Genomic DNA, 19,226 nt, shown 5'->3' with positions numbered 1-19,226 from the left:
AGGGACAGCCCAGGCATACTATTCCTAACTGTCTCAGACTCAATGCAGATACCACAATACTGAAACCGCCAGGGGAGGGGGGGACCCCTGAGGAATATCCTCCCCAACTCCTAAATCATGCTGGACAGCAGCTCATGCAATTCTGCCCTTGCAATATGAGGGCGGCACTCGCCAAGCGCACACAATCCTAGAGGGCGTACAGCACGGGCAAGCCCTATATAGTTGCAGAAGCCAAACCCATCACCGTCTGTCATTGCTGATCTAAATGAGAGGAAAAAAAAATAAAAAAATTGACAGATGGTTGGTTATCTTTTTCTTTTGCCAATACTATAAATTAGCTTTTTTCCTCCATTAAAATTAATAATGTGGCTTGTTTTAAACAGTTAAAAATCAGCTCATGCACACTACATCCAAAGAGAAGAAAGAAAAACCAATATGAAAGACGCCCCCCTGACATAGCGAGGAGGCAGACGTGGACTCATTAAGAAAATTCATGTGTGGAACACGGTGTGTATGTGTGTGAGTAGGAAGGAAGGAGGGGGTTGGGGGAACTAGCAGCCCACATCCCTCCCTGGAGACACAACTAACAGTAATTATTGCTGGCGGTAACTTCAACAGAAGTGGCAGTTACAGGCACAAAGCGCCCCCATCTTTTCCTGCACTTGGCATGGATTCCTCACCACCCTCCCTGTCCATCGTACACACGCCCAAACGTGGCTTTCCCTTGTTCCAAGAAGGCCCGGGGCAGCCTGTGGCGGTGTGCCAATCACAGTGGTCGGAGCTACAGGGGTGGCGGGAGGGGGGGTCACAGTGCACGGGGTTTAAGGTCACAGTGGGCGGAGCAAAAGGGCATCAAAGTGCAAGTAGATGAGGCAATTCCCTCCGCTTGAGTCCATTGGTGTGACAGGCCAGTGCAGTTTACTATGGCAAAGTCCTCCATGACATCTATCTGATCTGTTTGAAACCCTGTGATCCATCCGGACCCAGCGGCTGCCGGATCACATTGTTAGGCTGTCTGTTCTCCTCCAGCTGATTGATTCTTGCCGGCCTAGAAAGGAGGGAAAAGAAGAATTTTAGGTGAAATCATTTGAAACGGTGAAGTTAAATAACTAATGGCTCGTTTCCACTGAGCGGTACGGTTCGGTACGCTATTTATGCCGTTTCCATTATGAATGGTACCCTAATTCCGAACTGTACCACTTTTTGGGGTACCAAGCACATTAGTACCGTACCAACAGGGTGGAGCTACACTCTGCAGAACTTTGATTGGTTGACAGAGAATCGTCTATCACAGCTTTCCTGCTACACCACACCTATCATGAAAGGGTACTATTGGCAGTGGAAACGCAATGTGTACCGCTCCGAACCGTACCATACCGAACCGTACCATACCACTCAGTGGAAACGAGGCATAAGATTTCCCCAAGAAAGTCACATTCACACTCAACCACAGAACGTTCCAGTGAGAATTTTAGAAATCACTGCACATTGCACCAAAACGACAAAATTCTAGAGCCAAAACTAAAAAATCAGGATGCACTTTAAAGAAAAAAAAAATAAATAAATTGTATTATCATACAGAGTTGTACTGGGTCTGAATTGATCATCATGAATGTAAATGCGTTTCCCTTACGATGTTAAAAATCCTGCTTTCTATTGCATATTTGATCAGAGAAACCCCTATTCCCCCCCCCCCCCCCCACACACACACACACACACACACCTGTGTTGCATTTGAGTCACATGACTTCTGAAAAACGCACAGCAATTGCGGTAAAAAATTGCACGGATTTTTCAGCACCTTTTTTCTATCAGCAAAAGCAGATAACCCCATTTTCGGCCAATATATCGGTGCACCCCCACTATAAAGTGCAGGTTCTTTTAACCACTTAATACGGGACACTCTTACCCCATTATAAAATTAAAAGAAAAAAAAAAAAAAAAGAAGGGGGAAACCTTCCCTGTGCAGCTTCCCACCATTTTATACGTACCTGAGTACAATGGCGATCCAGCACTGTGCATGACAGCAGCGTCTGATCTCTCCCCCCTCTCTGCACTGGCTCAGTGTCCAATCACAGCTAGTGAGGAGAGAGAGAGAGGGGGGGGGGGGTGGCAGAGTTGAGCCGCACTGTGTGTGTCACTGGACACAGAGCGCAGCTCGGAAGCGAGCCTGCAAGAGTGCCCCCATAGCAAGCAGTTAGCTCTGGTGGGCACTCAGAGGGTGTGGGGGGGGGGGGGGGTATTGAGCCAGAAGCACCAGGAGGGCACCTCAGAAAAGCAGGAACATGGCTGCTATGTGCAAAACCATTACAGAGCAGGTTTTATACATTTTTTTATTATTTCTGTACAAAATCACTTTAAAGCCCAAATGAACCCCCAATTACTGGAATCCAGTCAGGCCGCACACAGTATTTATTTTTTTTAACTGCCAAGTGCTACAGCTAGTATTAAGAACACCCTGTGCTGATGATGTAGGAATTGGACCACTGGTGACTCACACAAGCAGCAGCCTTCCTTTACAGGAGGTCCAACATGACCCCTGAACTATGCACTCGTCAGCGGTGCCATCCATTAGAGCAGTGCTCAGAGGTGTGCGTCTGGCCAATGAGGCGAAACTGTGTGAGAGCCATCTTTGCACTGTCAGCAAAACGTATTTTAGCCCATAAGAGCACAAAAATTAATTCCATAAAATCCATTTCTCTGAGGTTCATTGACTGACCGCTCCTGATCTTTATAACCATTGGATTATACTGCCCCCTACAGGGGGAAGAACATTAGGCAGGAAAAAAAAAAAAAAGTTTGGCTACACCTATGGGCGGTCCCAGGGTATATACTCCCCTCTCTATGCTATAGCCACTGAGTTTTGTTACAAGCAGTGTCAGGAGAATTATAACTCCACAGAGGGGTGGAAGCTGTGTCCGTCAATGAACATCATATGTAGCAATGGCAGCGATCTTGTGGGACTCTTGACATTGCGGCGGACAGATCGGACCCCTGACATTTGACACTTTTGGGGGTACTAGTGACATTACAACAGTAATCAGTAGTTGCTGCTATTTTCAATGGCAAAATGGCTGCCAGACTACACAAAAATGGCCGCGGTGCACACAGGCTACAACAAAATGGCGGCCCCACGCAGCTCCGAGGGATCCCTAGGCCTCAAGGACAAGCCAAGGCACAACAGGGGGCCCTTGAAGGAGCCCCCACCACGTATAATCCCCCCCCCTGCACAGGCGATCCTCCGGCCATGCACCCCTTATTGCCAGTATAGTGTCCTGCCCCCACCCCAGGAGGTGGACCAGACCACAAATACAGCCCCAGCATAGGTGGAGACAGATGAAGGGGAGGGTGGCCAATGGGAAGGAAGGGAATACGGGTGTCTGACCGTCCCAAGGAGGGGCCCACGTCCACCCCAAAACCCTCCTGGGGGAGAGCTACTCACCATACCAGGAACCAGACAGGCACCGCTCCAGACAGAACCCCTCGCCATTTAAATGGGGGGCCGTCGGTCAGGAGGAACGCTGCAACTCGGGCCGAGACCCGGTCGTATGCAACCTTGCGAGGCGTTTAACTCGAATGCCAGCCCCGTCCGGTGGGGCTATGTAGCGCATTTTTTCTGCTTAGTGTCCTACTCCTGTTGGGGGCAGTATAACTAATGGTTATGAAAATCAGGAGCTGTGTCCATCAATGAACGAAAGAGAAATGTCATGTGACAACACTGAAGAAATGAGACTTTGCTACAATGTAAAGTAGTGAGTGTACAGCTTGTATAACAGTGTAAATTTGCTGTCCCCTCAAAATAACTCAACACACAGCCATTAATGTCTAAACCGCTGGCAACAAAAGTCAGTACACCCCTAAGTGACAATCTCCAAATTGGGCCCAATTAGCCATTTTCCCTCCCCCGTTGTCATGTGACTCGTTAGTGTTACAAGGTCTCAGGTGTGAATGGGGGGCAGGTGTGTTACATTTGGTGTTATCGCTCTCACTCTCTCATACTGGTCACTGGAAGTTCAAAATGGAGACTCATGGCAAAGAACTCTCTGAGGATCTGAAAAAAAAGAATTGTTGCTCTACATAAAGATGGCCTAGGCTATAAGAAGATTGCCAAGACCCTGAAACTGAGCTGCAGCACGGTGGCCAAGACCATACAGCGGTTTACCAGGACAGGTTCCACTCAGAACAGGCCTCACCATGGTCGACCGAAGAAGTTGAGTGCCGTGCTCAGCGTCATATCCAGAGGTTGTCTTTGGGAAATAGACGTATGAGTGCTGCCAGCATTGCTGCAGAGTTTGAAGGGATGGGGGAGGGGTCAGCCTGTCAGTGCTCAGACCATACGCCGCACACTGCATCAAATTGGCGTGCATGGCTGTCATCCCAGAAGGAAGCCTCTTCTAAAGATGATGGACAAGAAAGCCTGCAAACAGTCAGCAAATTTACACTGTTATACAAGCTGTACACTCACTACTTTACATTGTAGCAAAGTCTCATTTCTTCAGCGTTGTCACATGAAAAGATAGAATAAAATATTTACAGACACACAATGCTTTAATTACAACACACGCAGCCCAACTGCATTACAGTAATAAGCACCTGTTCACACTGATGCAACTTACAGTAGCAAAACTACTGACAAGTCTCACCTCATTGCTGGCAATGGAGCGGTTTATTTTTCCGCGACTCGTGTCGCAGCAATTATGAAAGGTTCCTGCAGCACTTCTTTGCAACTTGTATAGATTCCCGGTAAATAAAGTCGCATTGAAATCGGCAGTGCAAAAAATGCATTAATGTGCAGCTTTTTAAATTCTGCTGAAGTAGTGGGGGGGGGGGATGCTTGGAAAGGAGGCAGTGTTATTTGAAGCATTGGTATAAACCAGGGGTCTCAAACCGGCAGCCCTCCAGCATTTGTGGAACTACAAGTCCCATCATACCTCTGTCTATGGGAGTCATGCTTGAAACTGTTAGCCTTGCAATGCCTCATGGAAATTGTAGTTCTGCAACAGCTGGAGGGCCGCCAGTTTGAGACCCTTGCTATAAACGGTCACTAAAACAGAGGGTCACCTGTCCCCCACTGGCTTCTCCGCTTCCTCCTCTGGGCTGGCGCTCCCCAGGATTCGCTTTCTGGCCTCCGCGTACTCCGCTTCCCTCTGCGCCAGCGACTTAACAGGCACCGTGGGCCGGCTGCTGCAATGGGAGTTGCTTGCCAAGCCGTTGCTCGTCGGCCTTTTGAGGATCCTTATCTGAGGAGGAGGACCAGCTGGCAGAGAGTCGTCCTGGATGACCACGGGGATTTTCGGAGGAGACCTCGATTTACTAAAAAGAGAGAGAAGATGAAATTCTGTATTTAGCAGCTGACTGACCTGTGCATTGAAAGAGGAGGGGGGGGGGGAGGAAGACCTAGTAACAGAAGTTAGTATTTCTGACATCTGATCCATGTGGGATCGATCGGGTTATCTCATGACACAGAAACCAAAAACACAAATCAGAATTTACAAGATCAGCATCCGATTGGAGGAATTCCGGAGCAGAGACGACTCCTGGGGTCACCAATACTCACTTCTCTCTCTGTTTAATCTTCAACTTCTCCAACCGTCGCTCTATCTCCTAGATGTAAAACACAAAGACGTCATGAGTGGAAGGGACAATGTAAGAAAACCTCTACACCCAGCGACTCCCCCCTCTACACCCAGCGACTCCCCCCCTCTACACCCAGCGACTCCCCCCCCTCTACACCCAGCGACTCCCCCCCCTCTACACCCAGCGACTCCCCCCCCCCCTCTACACCCAGCGACTCCCCCCCCCCCTCTACACCCAGCGACTCCCCCCCCCCCTCTACACCCAGCGACTCCTCCCCCCCCTCTACACCCAGCGACTCCTCCCCCCCCTCTACACCCAGCGACTCCTCCCCCCCCTCTACACCCAGCGACTCCCCCCCCCCCTCTACACCCAGCGACTCCCCCCCCTCTACACCCAGCGACTCCCCCCCCTCTACACCCAGCGACTCCCCCCCCCTCTACACCCAGCGACTCCCCCCCCCCCCCCTCTACACCCAGCGACTCCCCCCCCCCCTCTACACCCAGCGACTCCCCCCCTCTACACCCAGCGACTCCCAACTCCGCTCCTCAGGGCCCACTAACAGGCCAGGTTTGCAAGACACTACAGATTCTAAAGACCGAAGGTTTTTTTACCCCCCATACATTCAATGAATGAAGGTGCAGTTCTAATCCCCCCCCCCCCCCCCACACACACACATACCCAATCTGGATTCAGTACAGTGCATGAGAGAAGAGACTCTCGCTGTCTTTGTTGGTTCAGACAGCAGCAGGTGCCATTGGCTCCTGCATCTGTCAATCACGGGGGGGTCATCTCATCAAGACCATGCCCACACTTTTCTTTCATTCGTGGAAGCCATACTGCAGCTTTTACAAGTGATAGATCTATGAATGGAGAGGGAGGAGCTATAAATGATCTGCTTGTCATCCATTCATGGATTGTGTCATTGGTAGCAGCGGAGATACGGCTTCTATGAATGGTAGAGAGGGGTGGGCATAGTCTGGATCTCTCGATGGATAGCTCCCTACAGACCCCTAGATGTATTAACCCCCTCTGCTGTAAATATTCTGATTCAGCGGAGGTTAATACAGCTAAGGGGTCTGTTGGGAGCGCTCATTGAGAGAGCCCAACTATGCCCTCCCCTTTCCTGCCAGATCCACCATTCACAGAAGCCGTACCTCCACTTCTACCAATGACACACAATCTATGAATGGGTGAACAGCAGTTCATTTATAGCTCCTCCCCCTCCTCCATTCATAGATCTGTCATTTGTAAAGGAGGGGAGGATGGGACAGAGGAACATTTCTCTGAAAAGAAGAATCAGCACAATGGACCCATCACACTTCGCCCCTTGTGTTGATTTTTAGATAAACTCAGGCTATCGAAGCGGATTTCCAGGTGTCCTAAGAGTTTAAATTGTTGGTTTGGGCCAAGCTGGTCCAAACAAACTCATTTCTTCACCAGGTGCTGCTGGGCCTCAAAGGCTCCATTTTTTTTTTTTTTTTTTTTAGCTTTTTGGTGCGGCACCATTTATTTGAATGGGCCTCCCTCCGCTCTAAAAGCTCGCCAAAGCAGCTCTTAGGCACAGAGCCAGGCACATTTGGGATGATTTTTGCTGCGATTTAATTGCAACATACACAATTTAATTTTATAGGGTCTCTGCTAATTATATATAAATAAATGTTTTGGGGTTCCAAGTAATTTTCCAGTAACAAAAAAAAAAAAAAAACGGAATTTTTGTAAAATCTTACCTGTAAAATTCCTTTCTCTGAGTCCTCCGACAGTCGCCGCCTCTTCATATTCGTCACATATGGGGTATTAGACTTTGCTCCGAAGGAGTAGCTAGGCAACAGAATATGTTAACAATAAAGCTTTAACATATCCCACCCTCAAGGGGTGGTCCCCTCAGTCAATACCCTCCTACTTCCTGCAACCATATCTCAGTTTTAATGGAATAGCAGTAGAGTATACAATCAAACCCCAAAAGAGGGGCGGGGGCGGCGACTGTCGGAGGACTCAGAGAAAGGAATTTTACAGGTAAGATTTTACAAAAATTCCGTTTACTCTTACGTCCTCCCACAGTCGCCGCCTCTTCATATTCGTCACATATGGGGACGTCCCAAAGCAGTGCAAACATGAGGGGTGGGAAACGCATCCGCGCCGAAAGGCAACGCAGTCTCCACATCAAAGAAAGGAACCTTACCAAAGGAAGGAAACCAGCTGGGCAACAGCAAAAATAAGTGCTCAACAGGAGCAACAACCCAGGAAAAGACAAAAAAACCAGGGGATACAAAACTTATCCCAACAGCCAGGAGTCCCCAACAAGGGACCCTAGGGAACAGCCGCACTAAGAACCTTGCGGCCAAAGGAAGCATCCGCCGATGCCTGAACATCAACTTTGTAGAATTTTGTGAAAGTGTGCACGGTCGACCAAGTCGCCGCCTTACACACCTGGGCTACAGAAGCCCCATGATGACAGGCCCAAGACGTACTCAGAGATCTAGTAGAGTGCGCCTTCACAGGCACAGGGGGAACCTTCCCCTGCAAAGCATAGGCCTGTTCAATGGTCTGCCTGATCCATTTGGCGATGGTAGAGGCCGAAGCCGCCATGCCCTTCCGAGGACCCTCTGGAAGAACAAACAAGGAGTCCGTCTTTCGAAAAGACTCAGTCGATTTAAGGTAAACCCTTATCGCCCGAACAACATCCAGAGAGTGCAATCTCACCTCCTTTGGATGTTTAGGCTTCGTGCACAACGAAGGCAAGACAATATCCTCATTAAGATGGAATTCCGAAACTCGTTTCGGCAGAAAAGAAGGATTAGGTCGCAAGACCACCTTATCCAAATGAATAACCAGGTACGGAGACTTGCAGGACAAAGCCGCCAGTTCCGACACTCTGCGAGCCGAAGTGATCGCCACCAAAAAGGCGACCTTTTTGGACAACATAGACAACGAGATCTCCCTGATCTGTTCAAAAGGAGCACGTTGTAACACAGAGAGAACGAGATTCAAGTCCCAAGGGGGCAGAGGATCCCGCCTCGGGGGAACCAGATGCCGCACACCCTGAACAAAAGGTGCCAACCAAAGGGTTGGAAGCCACGGGACGTTGAAACAGAACGGCCAGAGCAGACACCTGACCCTTTATCGTAGCCAGCGCCAAACGCTGATCAACACCCGTTTGAAGGAAAGACAGCACACGGGACACCGAGTACGTGCGGGGTGAAAACCCCCTGGACTCACACCAGGCAAAATAGGCCTTCCAAGTACGGTAATAAACCTTCCCCGAGGAAGACTTCCTTGCGTTGATTAAAGTATGAACGACCTCCGGAGAGAGACCCCTCTCCTTCAGGACCTCGGTCTCAACAGCCAGGCCGTCAAAGCCAGCGACTGTAAAGCAGGGTGGTATATCGGTCCTTGAGACAGTAGATCGTCTCGAAGAGGCAGACGCCACGGGGCGTCGACCGCCAGATTCACGAGGTCTGCGTACCAGGACCGGCGAGGCCAGTCCGGTGCCACAAGAATCACCGTGTTGCGTTCCGAGTGTAACCTGCGAAGGAACCGGGACAGCAACTGAATCGGTGGAAACGCGTACATCAGCCTGTACTGATGCCACGGGGCCACTAACGCGTCCGACGCGTCTGCCCGAGGGTCGCGCGTCCTTGCCACGAACCTCTTCACCTTGTTGTTGAGGCGAGACGCGAACAGGTCCACATCTGGAAGACCCCACTTCGCGCACAACGTCTGGAAGACAGCCGGATGGAGAGACCATTCCCCCTGATCCAGGGTCTGGCGACTCAGATAGTCCGCCTGCCAGTTCTCCACTCCCGGAATGTGAACCGCCGTTATCGCCGGGACATGAGTCTCGGCCCAAGACAGAATGTCGGCCACTTCTCGAGCCGCTCGGGCACTCCTGGTGCCCCCTTGGTGGTTGATGTAGGCCACCGCCGTGGCATTGTCCGTCTGCACCCGAACCGGGCAACCCTGCAGCCGGTCCGTCCAGCGATGAAGACAGAGCCTTATCGCACGCAATTCCAGAATGTTGATCGGAAGGGAAGACTCCCCCTCCGACCAAGTCCCCTGAGCGGACAGAACGCCCAGAACTCCACCCCAGCCCGACAGGCTGGCATCCGTGGTGATTACCGTCCACGAGATCGGACGAAACGACTTGCCCCCGGACACCAACGGGGACTGGAGCCACCACAGAAGGTTTTCCCTGGTGCGAAGACTCAACGAGATTTGAAGATCCAGAGATTGAGGTCGCCCGTCCCACCTGGACAGGATCTCCGCTTGGAGACCCCGCGTGTGAAACTGTGCGAAAGGAATCGCCTCGAAGGCCGAGACCATCAACCCCAGACATCTCATACACGTCCGCAGAGACGAGTTCGGAACGTCCCTGAGGGACCTGACTTCCTCCCGGAGAGTCCTGAGTTTGTCTTCCGGCAGGAAGACCTTCGCCTGCACCGAGTCCAGTATCATTCCCAGATAGGGGAGACGAACCGACGGACTCAGTGTCGACTTTGGAAAATTTATCGTCCAACCAAACTCCTGCAGAGTTTGCATTGTGACAGACAGTTCCTCCTCCAGACCCTGTCCGGTCGCAGACCGAACCAGAATGTCGTCCAGATACCCCAGGACAGAAATGCCCTGGGCCCTCAATAATGCCAGAACCGGTGCAAGCACCTTGGTGAAGACCCGCGGAGCCGAGGCGAGACCAAAGGGCAACGCCACGAACTGGTAGTGATCCTCCGCAATGGCAAATCGAAGGTACCTCTGATGACCCTCGAATATGGGGATGTGAAGGTACGCATCCTTCAAATCGATGGAGGCCATGAATTCCCCCGGAACCAGGGCAGCCACCACCGACCGCAGGGATTCCATGCGGAACTTGCGAACCCGCACAGAGCGGTTCAGAGCCTTCAAGTCCAGAATCGGACGAACCTTGCCCTCCTTTCTGGGCACGGTGAACAGATTGGAATAAAACCCCCGAAACCTGTCCCGATGAGGCACCGGAACCACCACTCCCTGAGCCCTCAGGTCCCGCACCGCCAGGTGCAGGTCCCGCAGGCGCTCTGGAGACAGTTGAAGATTTGAGGGAAAAAATCTGCTCTCCGGCCGAGAGAGAAACTCGATCTTGTAACCAGATCGAACGATTTCCAGAACCCATCTGTCCCGCACACGGGCCAACCAGGGCTGAAGAAAACCGAGCAAGCGTCCCCCCACCCCAAAACTGGGTGAGGGCGCCCCTTCAGGCCGAACTGTTATGGGCTGCAGGTCCGGATTGGCCGGACTTCTGTTTCCCAGACCAGGGCTTCTTCTGAGAGCCTTGACCTTTGAACGGTTTGCCCTTGTAGTGCGGCCGAAAGGCACGAAAGGACCCCTGAGGGGGCCGAAAATTTGCATGCTTCTTCCCAGAAGCCCCCTTAGCCTTGGGGAAATGGGGCAAGAGAGTGCTCTTACCCCCGGTGATCCCCTTAATCAACACATCCAGGGACTCCCCAAAAAGGCGAGACCCATCATAAGGCAGATTGGCTAAGGTCTTACGTGAAGATTGGTCCACCGACCAACATTTTAACCAAACCAGGCGGCGAGACAACACCGCCACGCTGTGCACACGTGCAGCCAACGGAATCAGGTCCAGGTCCGCATCACACAGATACATGACACCCTGGTGGATCTGATCCACCATATCCAGGGTCGCCGCCGAGGCCGAATCGGCCACTAGAACGCGCCTAAGCATCTGCGTCCAACTTGCGATCGCCTGGGCCGCCATGAGAGAAGCAAACAGAGCCTTAAGCATAGAACCCGTAACAGAATAAGTATGACGGGCAAGAGACTCCAGTCTCCTATCCGTGGCATCACGGAAAACAGGGGAACCCTCTGCAGGAATCGCAGTGGCTTTGTTCAAAACCGCAATTGCATGATCCACTGGTGGAGGCACACACCACCGTTCATCAGTGGCAGGCGAAAAAGGATAACGCAGCTTGAATTTACTTGGTACCGCAAAAGGTTTGCGCAGATCGCGCCATTGATCCTTAACAGCGCGCTGAAAATCAGCATTGCAGGGAAAAACCTGCGGCGTCCTGCGTTTCCTCTGCGTCCCATAAGCCGCCAAGGCAGCGGGGGGACACACTTCGTCCTGCAAACGCAGCGTTTGCTTAATGGAAGCAATCAACTCATCCATGATTGCAAGCTCTTCAGGCGAGCCAGGGGGAGAATTATCGACCCCCTCAACTTCAGCCTCCACCTCAGACCCCACTAGATCAAGAGAGGAGCGGGACCCCGATAAGGAGGCCCCTGCCAGAACAGCCCCATCACCTTCACCCTCAGAATCAGAGGAAAGAGCAACTCTGGGCCTTTTAGTAGATTGAGCAGCCACCAGCATTTGCACCTGAGCAGCAAGGCCAGCCACAATAGTGGCTAAATCCCCCCCTGGGGGGGAAACAGCGGTCCCCTGGCTTTCCACCAATACTGTAGGAAATTTGCCCTCCTGAGAATCCATTGCCCCTGTAATGCCAGACAACCAAGGGTTAACTGCCCCTTTTTAGCAAGCGCGGCAAGCGCAGCCCACCGCACCACACTCAAGCACAATGAGACCCCCACAGGGAATATGCAAACTGAACACAGGCAATGGATAGCAAGAACAGAAGGATAAAACCTGAGGAGACCCTCGCCGCTGCTGCCTCGATCGGTGTTCCTGGAAAGAGGAAGTGATGCTGCCAGGGCGCTCTATGTAAGCCTATGGAGGCTACAAGAAAATGGCCGCCATGCATGTAAACCATGCGGCCGGAGCGGGTGCAGGCAAAATGGCGTCGTTTGGCGCCGAAAACGCCGCTCCACAGTGCATTAAAACACACATTACATTCCAATATAAGGATACATGTTAGATCGCCGCAGCGATCGCTGTATATGCCCTAACATGCCAAAAAACATGCCCCACAGCACACAGCTTCTCACACTGCCCAGCCTGACACACACAGTGTCATACAGCTCCCCCCCCCCCCCCTTGCAGCCCACAGCATGCAGCCGAGAGATAGGGAGACAAGCAGTGTGAATAGAGGCAGGTTACACAGTCCCAGACTGACACCCCCCCCAGACAGACAGGTCCCCACATAAATACACTTACCTCACATGGCGTGGGGGACCCGCACAGGCGAACAAGCCGCTGCACATGAGGCAGGGAGAGTCGCAATTCAAGACGCACAAAATGGGGGTTAAGAAACCGCACAGCGTCCAGTGAGGTAGCCACCTCACCAATCATCCCTGCACCGAACAGGGATGGGTCGTTCACTATGCCAGGAGCGTTACCTGGCTGAACGCTCGATGGCAGACTGGGAAGCCACTGACCCACGACCTGCGACCAGGGGGATCAGCCCGAGACCCAGTCCGCATGATCCTCTTCGTCCGAAGAACTAACTAACGCTGACAAAATAACAGCTAATTAAAAGGTAGAGAGAAAAACTCAAACAAAATATTAAAAAGAAGAAAGAGTCTGGGACAGAAAGTCCCAGCACAGAGAGAGCCAGCCACTCCTGACAAGCTAGACATTAAAACTGAGATATGGTTGCAGGAAGTAGGAGGGTATTGACTGAGGGGACCACCCCTTGAGGGTGGGATATGTTAAAGCTTTATTGTTAACATATTCTGTTGCCTAGCTACTCCTTCGGAGCAAAGTCTAATACCCCATATGTGACGAATATGAAGAGGCGGCGACTGTCGGAGGACGTAAGAGAAAGTAGAGATTTTTACATATAGGAGCGAAGTGTCAGACTAGTCCTGGGGGGGGGTTAATCCTCAGCCATGGTCTAGCAGGGGGAGTACCCGGGATCACACAACACCGAGACCCTCATCACCTTCTCCCCAAGAAACGTCTGATGAGAAGTCTGGAAGACGCTCAGCATTTTATGCTTCATCACACGGCTGCCAAATAAAGAACGCTATACATGGAGGTATTAATAACTGCCTGGGAGCCTTAAAGGGAAATCACACACTATTTATAGCCAGGTATATAGATACACCGCCCCTGAAATCTCACACCTTACACTTCACAGTAAATATTGCTTCCCTATAAGAGAGCAAAGAGAACGACATCAATAACCTGATTGGTTAGTACAAGAGATGCACAATACTTTATTTGTACTCGTCGATACCAATTACTGATACTGGTCGGCAACAGTTTGGTTTACACTTCAGCTGTCAGCAATGGTACAAAGCATTGAAAAAAAGTTAAATAAAAAAAAAAAAATATATATAGGATTTGTAATAAACACTTTTTTTTTTTTTATGTGCAACACAAATATGTTAAAGATGTAGAAATAGTAATGAACAAAGCAAAAAAAAAAAAAAAAAAAAAGTTAATTGTTTAGGTAGGAAATCAAAGTGAAAAAAAAAAAAAAAAAATCAGCAGGAAAATATTACATGGAGAGGGAGAAAAAGGAGTAAATTAAGGGTTAATATGTTAAAACAGAGTAACATTTATATATAAAAAAAATAATAATATTATATCTTTAGATCTAGGTGTGTGTGTATATATATATATATATATACACACATACACACACACATATACACTATATATATACACACATATACACTATATATATATAGATATATATATACACACACACACACACACATATACACTATATATATATATATATACACGCATACACACACACACACACATACACACACACACACTTTTTTTTTATAATTTGACAGGTTGCTTTAAATCGATTGTAAAGTCTTATTTTTTTTGTTAAAGACAACAAACATGTCACACTTACCTCCTCTGTTGCAGTGGATTTGCACAGAGCAGCCAGGATCCTCCTCTTCTGGCCCCTCCCTCCTGTTCAGTGCCCCCACAGCAAGCAGCTTTCTATGGGGGCACCCGAGCTGAGTAACAGCTCTCTGTGTCCTTTCAGAAACAGAGCCCCGCCCCCTTTTCTCCTGATTGGTTACCTGACTGACAGCAGCGGAGTGAGAATCTCAGAGGGCTGAGACACTCATGGACATTGCTGGACAGAGAAGGACCTCAAGTATTCGGGGGGGGGGGCTGGGGAGGCTGCTGCACACAGGACTTTTATCTTAAAGGAGATGTAAAGTCTTGAGTTTATTACTTTTATACTCTATGCATTAAGGTGAAAAACCTTCTTGGGTGCAGCTGCCCCCCCCCCACCCCCAGAACCCCCGTTATTCTTACCTTAACCCGAATGTTCCAGCAATGAGCACAGAGCCCAGCAGCTTCAGGTGCTGTCTCAGATCCTTATTGGATAGATTGGTAGCAGCAGGAGCCATTGGCACCCTCTGCTGTCAATCAAACCCAGTGATATGAAGGAGGGGGGCGGGGCCAAGTTCTGCTGTCTATGTCAATGGATGCAGCAGAGGGATTTGTGAGCGTGCCCGCATGGGTGCCCCCATGGAAAACAACACCCAATGAAGAGAAGGAGCCAAAAGCGACACCAGAGAACCCCAGGAGAGGAGGATCAGGGGGCTGCTCTGTGCAAAACCCTTACACAGAGCATGCAAGTATAACAAGTTTGTTAGAAAAAAAAAAAAAGAACCTTTACAATGACTTTAATGCCTAGAATGCATCTTCTGCTTTTACAGCCCAATCTGCAGATGAAAGTTCATTCCTTTGATCTGTAGATGAAGAAACCGATACAAAAAAGAAAGTATCTTCTGGTTTCCGTGTTGAGCGATGTTGTTAATAAACAGCCCGGCTTTTTTTATTTTACAGCTCCAATTACCAGGACTTCATTTACACTTCAAATATAAAGAGGGGAACCCCGCTGACAGCTGTCATCAGTATTAGGAATGTGGCGGCCTCGCTCCTTAGCTGATAAGCGCTGTGGTTTCTCTTTTTTTTACATTTCAGCTGTCAGTGGGGAATACCGCTGACAGCTGAAAGAACCGAGCCTGAAAGGACTGGTATCAGGTATCACAGCATTAGCAGTACAGATAATTATTATCAGTAAACCCCAGTCAGTATGACTTCCAGACACATGGAAATCTGGCCATAGGGCAGCCTATTAATCGATGTGGATGAGGGAATCCTCCCCAATGAGCGATTGTATAACAGCGGGGGGACTTCCCCCACCTACAGAATCCACCAATCAGCATTGCAGGCTGCAGTGATTAACAAGGGAAAAGTTCACCAGGGTGGTTGTATGGAAGTCAATCTGTAGATGGACATTTATACAAGCAACCAGCCGGTCCCTACTGAACCATGAGACCGACTTAGGTGAGGAAATCCCCGCCCCCACCCCAGGACATCGTCCCCCTACTGAACCATGAGCGACCAGCTTAGGTGAGGATCCTCCTCGTCACCAGAGCTTCCCCACCATCTTCCTCTGCTGAACACTTACCAAAGAGCACTACTGCCAACCAAGGGCTTCAGACTACCCCTCACCCACCGCCACCTCCTCCGGTCACCCCTCACCCACCTCCTTCTGTCACACCTCACCCTACCACCTCCTTCTGTCACCCCTCACCCACCTCCTTCTGTCACACCTCACCCTACCGCCACCTCCTCCTGTCACCCCTCACCACCTCCTGTCACCCCTCACCCACCGCCACCTCCTCCTGTCACCACTCACCCACCTCCTTCTGTCACACCTCACTCTACCGCCACCTCCTCCTGTCACCCCTCACCCACCTCCTTCTGTCACACCTCACTCTACCGCCACCTCCTCCTGTCACCCCTCACCCACCGCCACCTCCTCCTGTCACCCCTCACCCACCTCCTCCCCTCACCCCTCACCCTACCACCTCCTTCTGTCACCCCTCACCCACCTCCTCCCCTCACCCCTCACCCTACCACCTCCTTCTGTCACCCCTCACCCACCTCCTCCCCTCACCCTACCACCTCCTTCTGTCACACCTCACCCTACCGCCACCTCCTCCTGTCACCCCTCACCCTACCGCCACCCCTCACCCACCGCCACCTCCTCCTGTCACCCCTCACCCTACCACCTCCTCCTGTCACCCCTCACCCACCTCCTCCTGTCACCCCTCACCCACCTCCTTCTGTCACCCCTCACCCACCTCCTTCTGTCACACCTCACTCTACCGCCACCTCCTCCTGTCACCCCTCACCCACCGCCACCTCCTCCTGTCACCCCTCACCCACCTCCTCCCCTCACCCCTCACCCTACCACCTCCTTCTGTCACCCCTCACCCACCTCCTCCCCTCACCCCTCACCCTACCACCTCCTTCTGTCACCCCTCACCCACCTCCTCCCCTCACCCTACCACCTCCTTCTGTCACACCTCACCCTACCGCCACCTCCTCCTGTCACCCCTCACCCTACCGCCACCCCTCACCCACCGCCACCTCCTCCTGTCACCCCTCACCCTACCACCTCCTCCTGTCACCCCTCACTCTACCGCCACCTCCTCCTGTCACCCCTCACCCACCGCCACCTCCTCCTGTCACCCCTCACCCTACCACCTCCTTCTGTCACCCCTCACCCACCTCCTCCCCTCACCCTACCACCTCCTTCTGTCACACCTCACCCTACCGCCACCTCCTCCTGTCACCCCTCACCCTACCGCCACCCCTCACCCACCGCCACCTCCTCCTGTCACCCCTCACCCTACCACCTCCTCCTGTCACCCCTCACCCACCTCCTCCTGTCACCCCTCACCCACCTCCTTCTGTCACCCCTCACCCACCTCCTTCTGTCACCCCTCACTCTACCGCCACCTCCTCCTGTCACCCCTCACCCACCGCCACCTCCTCCTGTCACCCCTCACCCACCTCCTCCCCTCACCCCTCACCCTACCACCTCCTTCTGTCACCCCTCACCCACCTCCTCCCCTCACCCTACCACCTCCTCCTGTCACCCCTCACCCACCTCCTTCTGTCACCCCTCACCCTACCACCACCTCACCTCTTTCTCCAGTCACCTCCTCACGGCTCCCTTGTACTCAACTCCCTCCTGCTGAGACTGCAGACACCCCCCCCCCCCCCAATACTGAGAGACGATCAATGATTGGTGGGAACTCCCATCACCAAGGTGTAGGAGACACCAACATAATATGGAATGGCCCAGGAGAGGTCCTCCCCCCCCCAGACCTAGGAGTATACTCATCCCACCTGGAGGCCTCAGCCCCCCCTCCTCCTCACCATCACCCCCCAGCCTCTACCCAGGCCTCTGCCTCCTCACTCACCTCCCCCAGCCTCTACCCAGGCCTAAGCCTCCCTCACCTCATCCTCCCCCCAGGCCTCAGCCGCATCCTCCTCACTCACCCCCTACCTAGGCCTCAGCCTTACTCATCCTCCCCCAGTCTCACTCACCTCCTCCTCCTCCTCCTCCAGCCTCAGCCTCCTCCTCACTCACTCCCAGGTCTCAGCCTCCCTGCTGCAAGCCTCATTCCAACATCACCCCCTCCTCCAGGCCTCCCCTTCCCTAGACCCTTAGCCTCCTCCTCCCCCTTAGGCCTCAATCACTCCAGACCCTCCCCCATTATACAGACAGGAGAGGTCTCCCCTCACTCTCCGGCCTCCACTCACCCCGCTGTCGGCCGCATCTTCCCAACTCTCCGCGACCTCATCCTCTTCCATCTTCCGCTCCCCGGAAACCAGGCCGCGCGCCGGCCTTTGCTGCGCAGGCGCAACCCTTGCACCAGCACGTAAACGTATACGCGCGCGGCCGACACGCAAGACGTGACCGGAAAAAGGCATAGCGTCAACCGGAAACTGCCGGTCCGCCATCTTGGTACTCCCATTTCTGGTCTGTAGAGAGCAGTGTCATTATAAGCTCACTGTTGTGTGTCTCCCCCTCCCCCACACACACTATATTATTGTCAATGAGAAATATTAATCAGGGAGGGGTATAATCTTTGTCTGCCATCTGTGCGCATTACTTCCGGTCACATGGCCAGTCCGGTGTCCCCATTGGGGGGATTTCCCCTATATTCATGTTCTGGTGACAACTGTAACATTCTGTGACTCCAGGACAAATAGTGGGGGTAGTGTTCCCCATACATCAGAGTCCCCTCTTATATCAGAGTCCCCCCCCCTTACACCAGGCTCCCCATTAGAGTCCCGCCTTACAACAAGCTCCACATTGGAGTCCCCCCTTACATCAAAGTTCCCCTATTAGAGTCCCCCCTTACATCAGGGTCCTCATTAGAGTCCCCTCTTACATCAGGGTCCTCATTAGAGTCCCCTCTTACATCAGAGCCCCCCCCCCTTACATCAGAGTTCCCCTATTAGAGTCCCCCCTTACATCAGGGTCCTCATTAGAGTCCCCCCTTACATCAGGGTCCTCATTAGAGTCCACCCTTACATCAGAGTCCCCCCTTACATCAGGGTCCCCATTAGAGTCCCCCCCTTACATCAGAGTTCCCCCATTAGAGACCCCCTTACATCAGAGTCCCCCCCCTTACATCAGGCTCCTCATTAGAGTCCCCCCTTACATCAGGGTCCCCCCCCCTTACATCAGGCTCCTTATTACAGTCCCCCCTTACATCAGGGTCCCCATCAGAGTCCCCCCCTACATCAAGTGTTCCACTATACACCAGAGTCCCTCTGTACATCAGGGTCCCCATTAGAGTCCCCCCTTACATAAGGTGTCTCCTCCATACATTGGAGTCCCCCCTTACATCAGGTGTTCCACCATACATCAGAGTCCCCCCTTACATCAGGATCCCTATCAGAACCCCCTCTT

At 51.9% G+C, this 19,226-nt stretch overlaps 1 protein-coding gene across 1 annotated transcript; it reads right to left on the bottom strand.

Moving 5' to 3' along the window:
• Positions 1-390: 390 nt before the first annotated feature.
• On the bottom strand, positions 391-18,133 carry SZRD1 (SUZ RNA binding domain containing 1). The gene is made up of 4 exons (XM_082274572.1): positions 18,068-18,133; positions 5,558-5,604; positions 5,062-5,313; positions 391-1,048 (listed from the first exon to the last, which is right to left on the bottom strand). Exons 1-4 carry the CDS (start codon positions 18,116-18,118, stop codon positions 946-948), a joined length of 453 nt encoding a protein of 150 aa, XP_082130698.1. The 5' UTR covers positions 18,119-18,133; the 3' UTR covers positions 391-945.
• Between the last annotated feature and the right edge of the window lie 1,093 nt (positions 18,134-19,226).

This window comes from Pelophylax lessonae (genome assembly GCF_965119305.1).
Source record: "Pelophylax lessonae genome assembly, chromosome: 12".
NCBI lineage: Eukaryota > Metazoa > Chordata > Amphibia > Anura > Ranidae > Pelophylax > Pelophylax lessonae.
Note: the sequence above shows the minus strand (reverse complement) of the source record. Positions and strands in the feature narration are given on the sequence as shown.

What these genes read in the sequence shown, in the direction of transcription:
- SZRD1 (XM_082274572.1), bottom strand. Translation starts at nt 18,118, where the DNA reads ATGGAAGAGGATGAGGTCGCGGAGAGTTGGGAAGATGCGGCCGACAGC. An exon ending in AAGATGCGGCCGACAGCGGG is followed by an intron (nt 5,605 to 18,067) that starts GTGAGTGGAGGC and finishes TTTTACATCTAG; the next exon opens with GAGATAGAGCGACGGTTGGA. An exon ending in GAGAAGCCAGTGGGGGACAG is followed by an intron (nt 1,049 to 5,061) that starts GTGACCCTCTGT and finishes CCTCCTTTCTAG; the next exon opens with GCCGGCAAGAATCAATCAGC.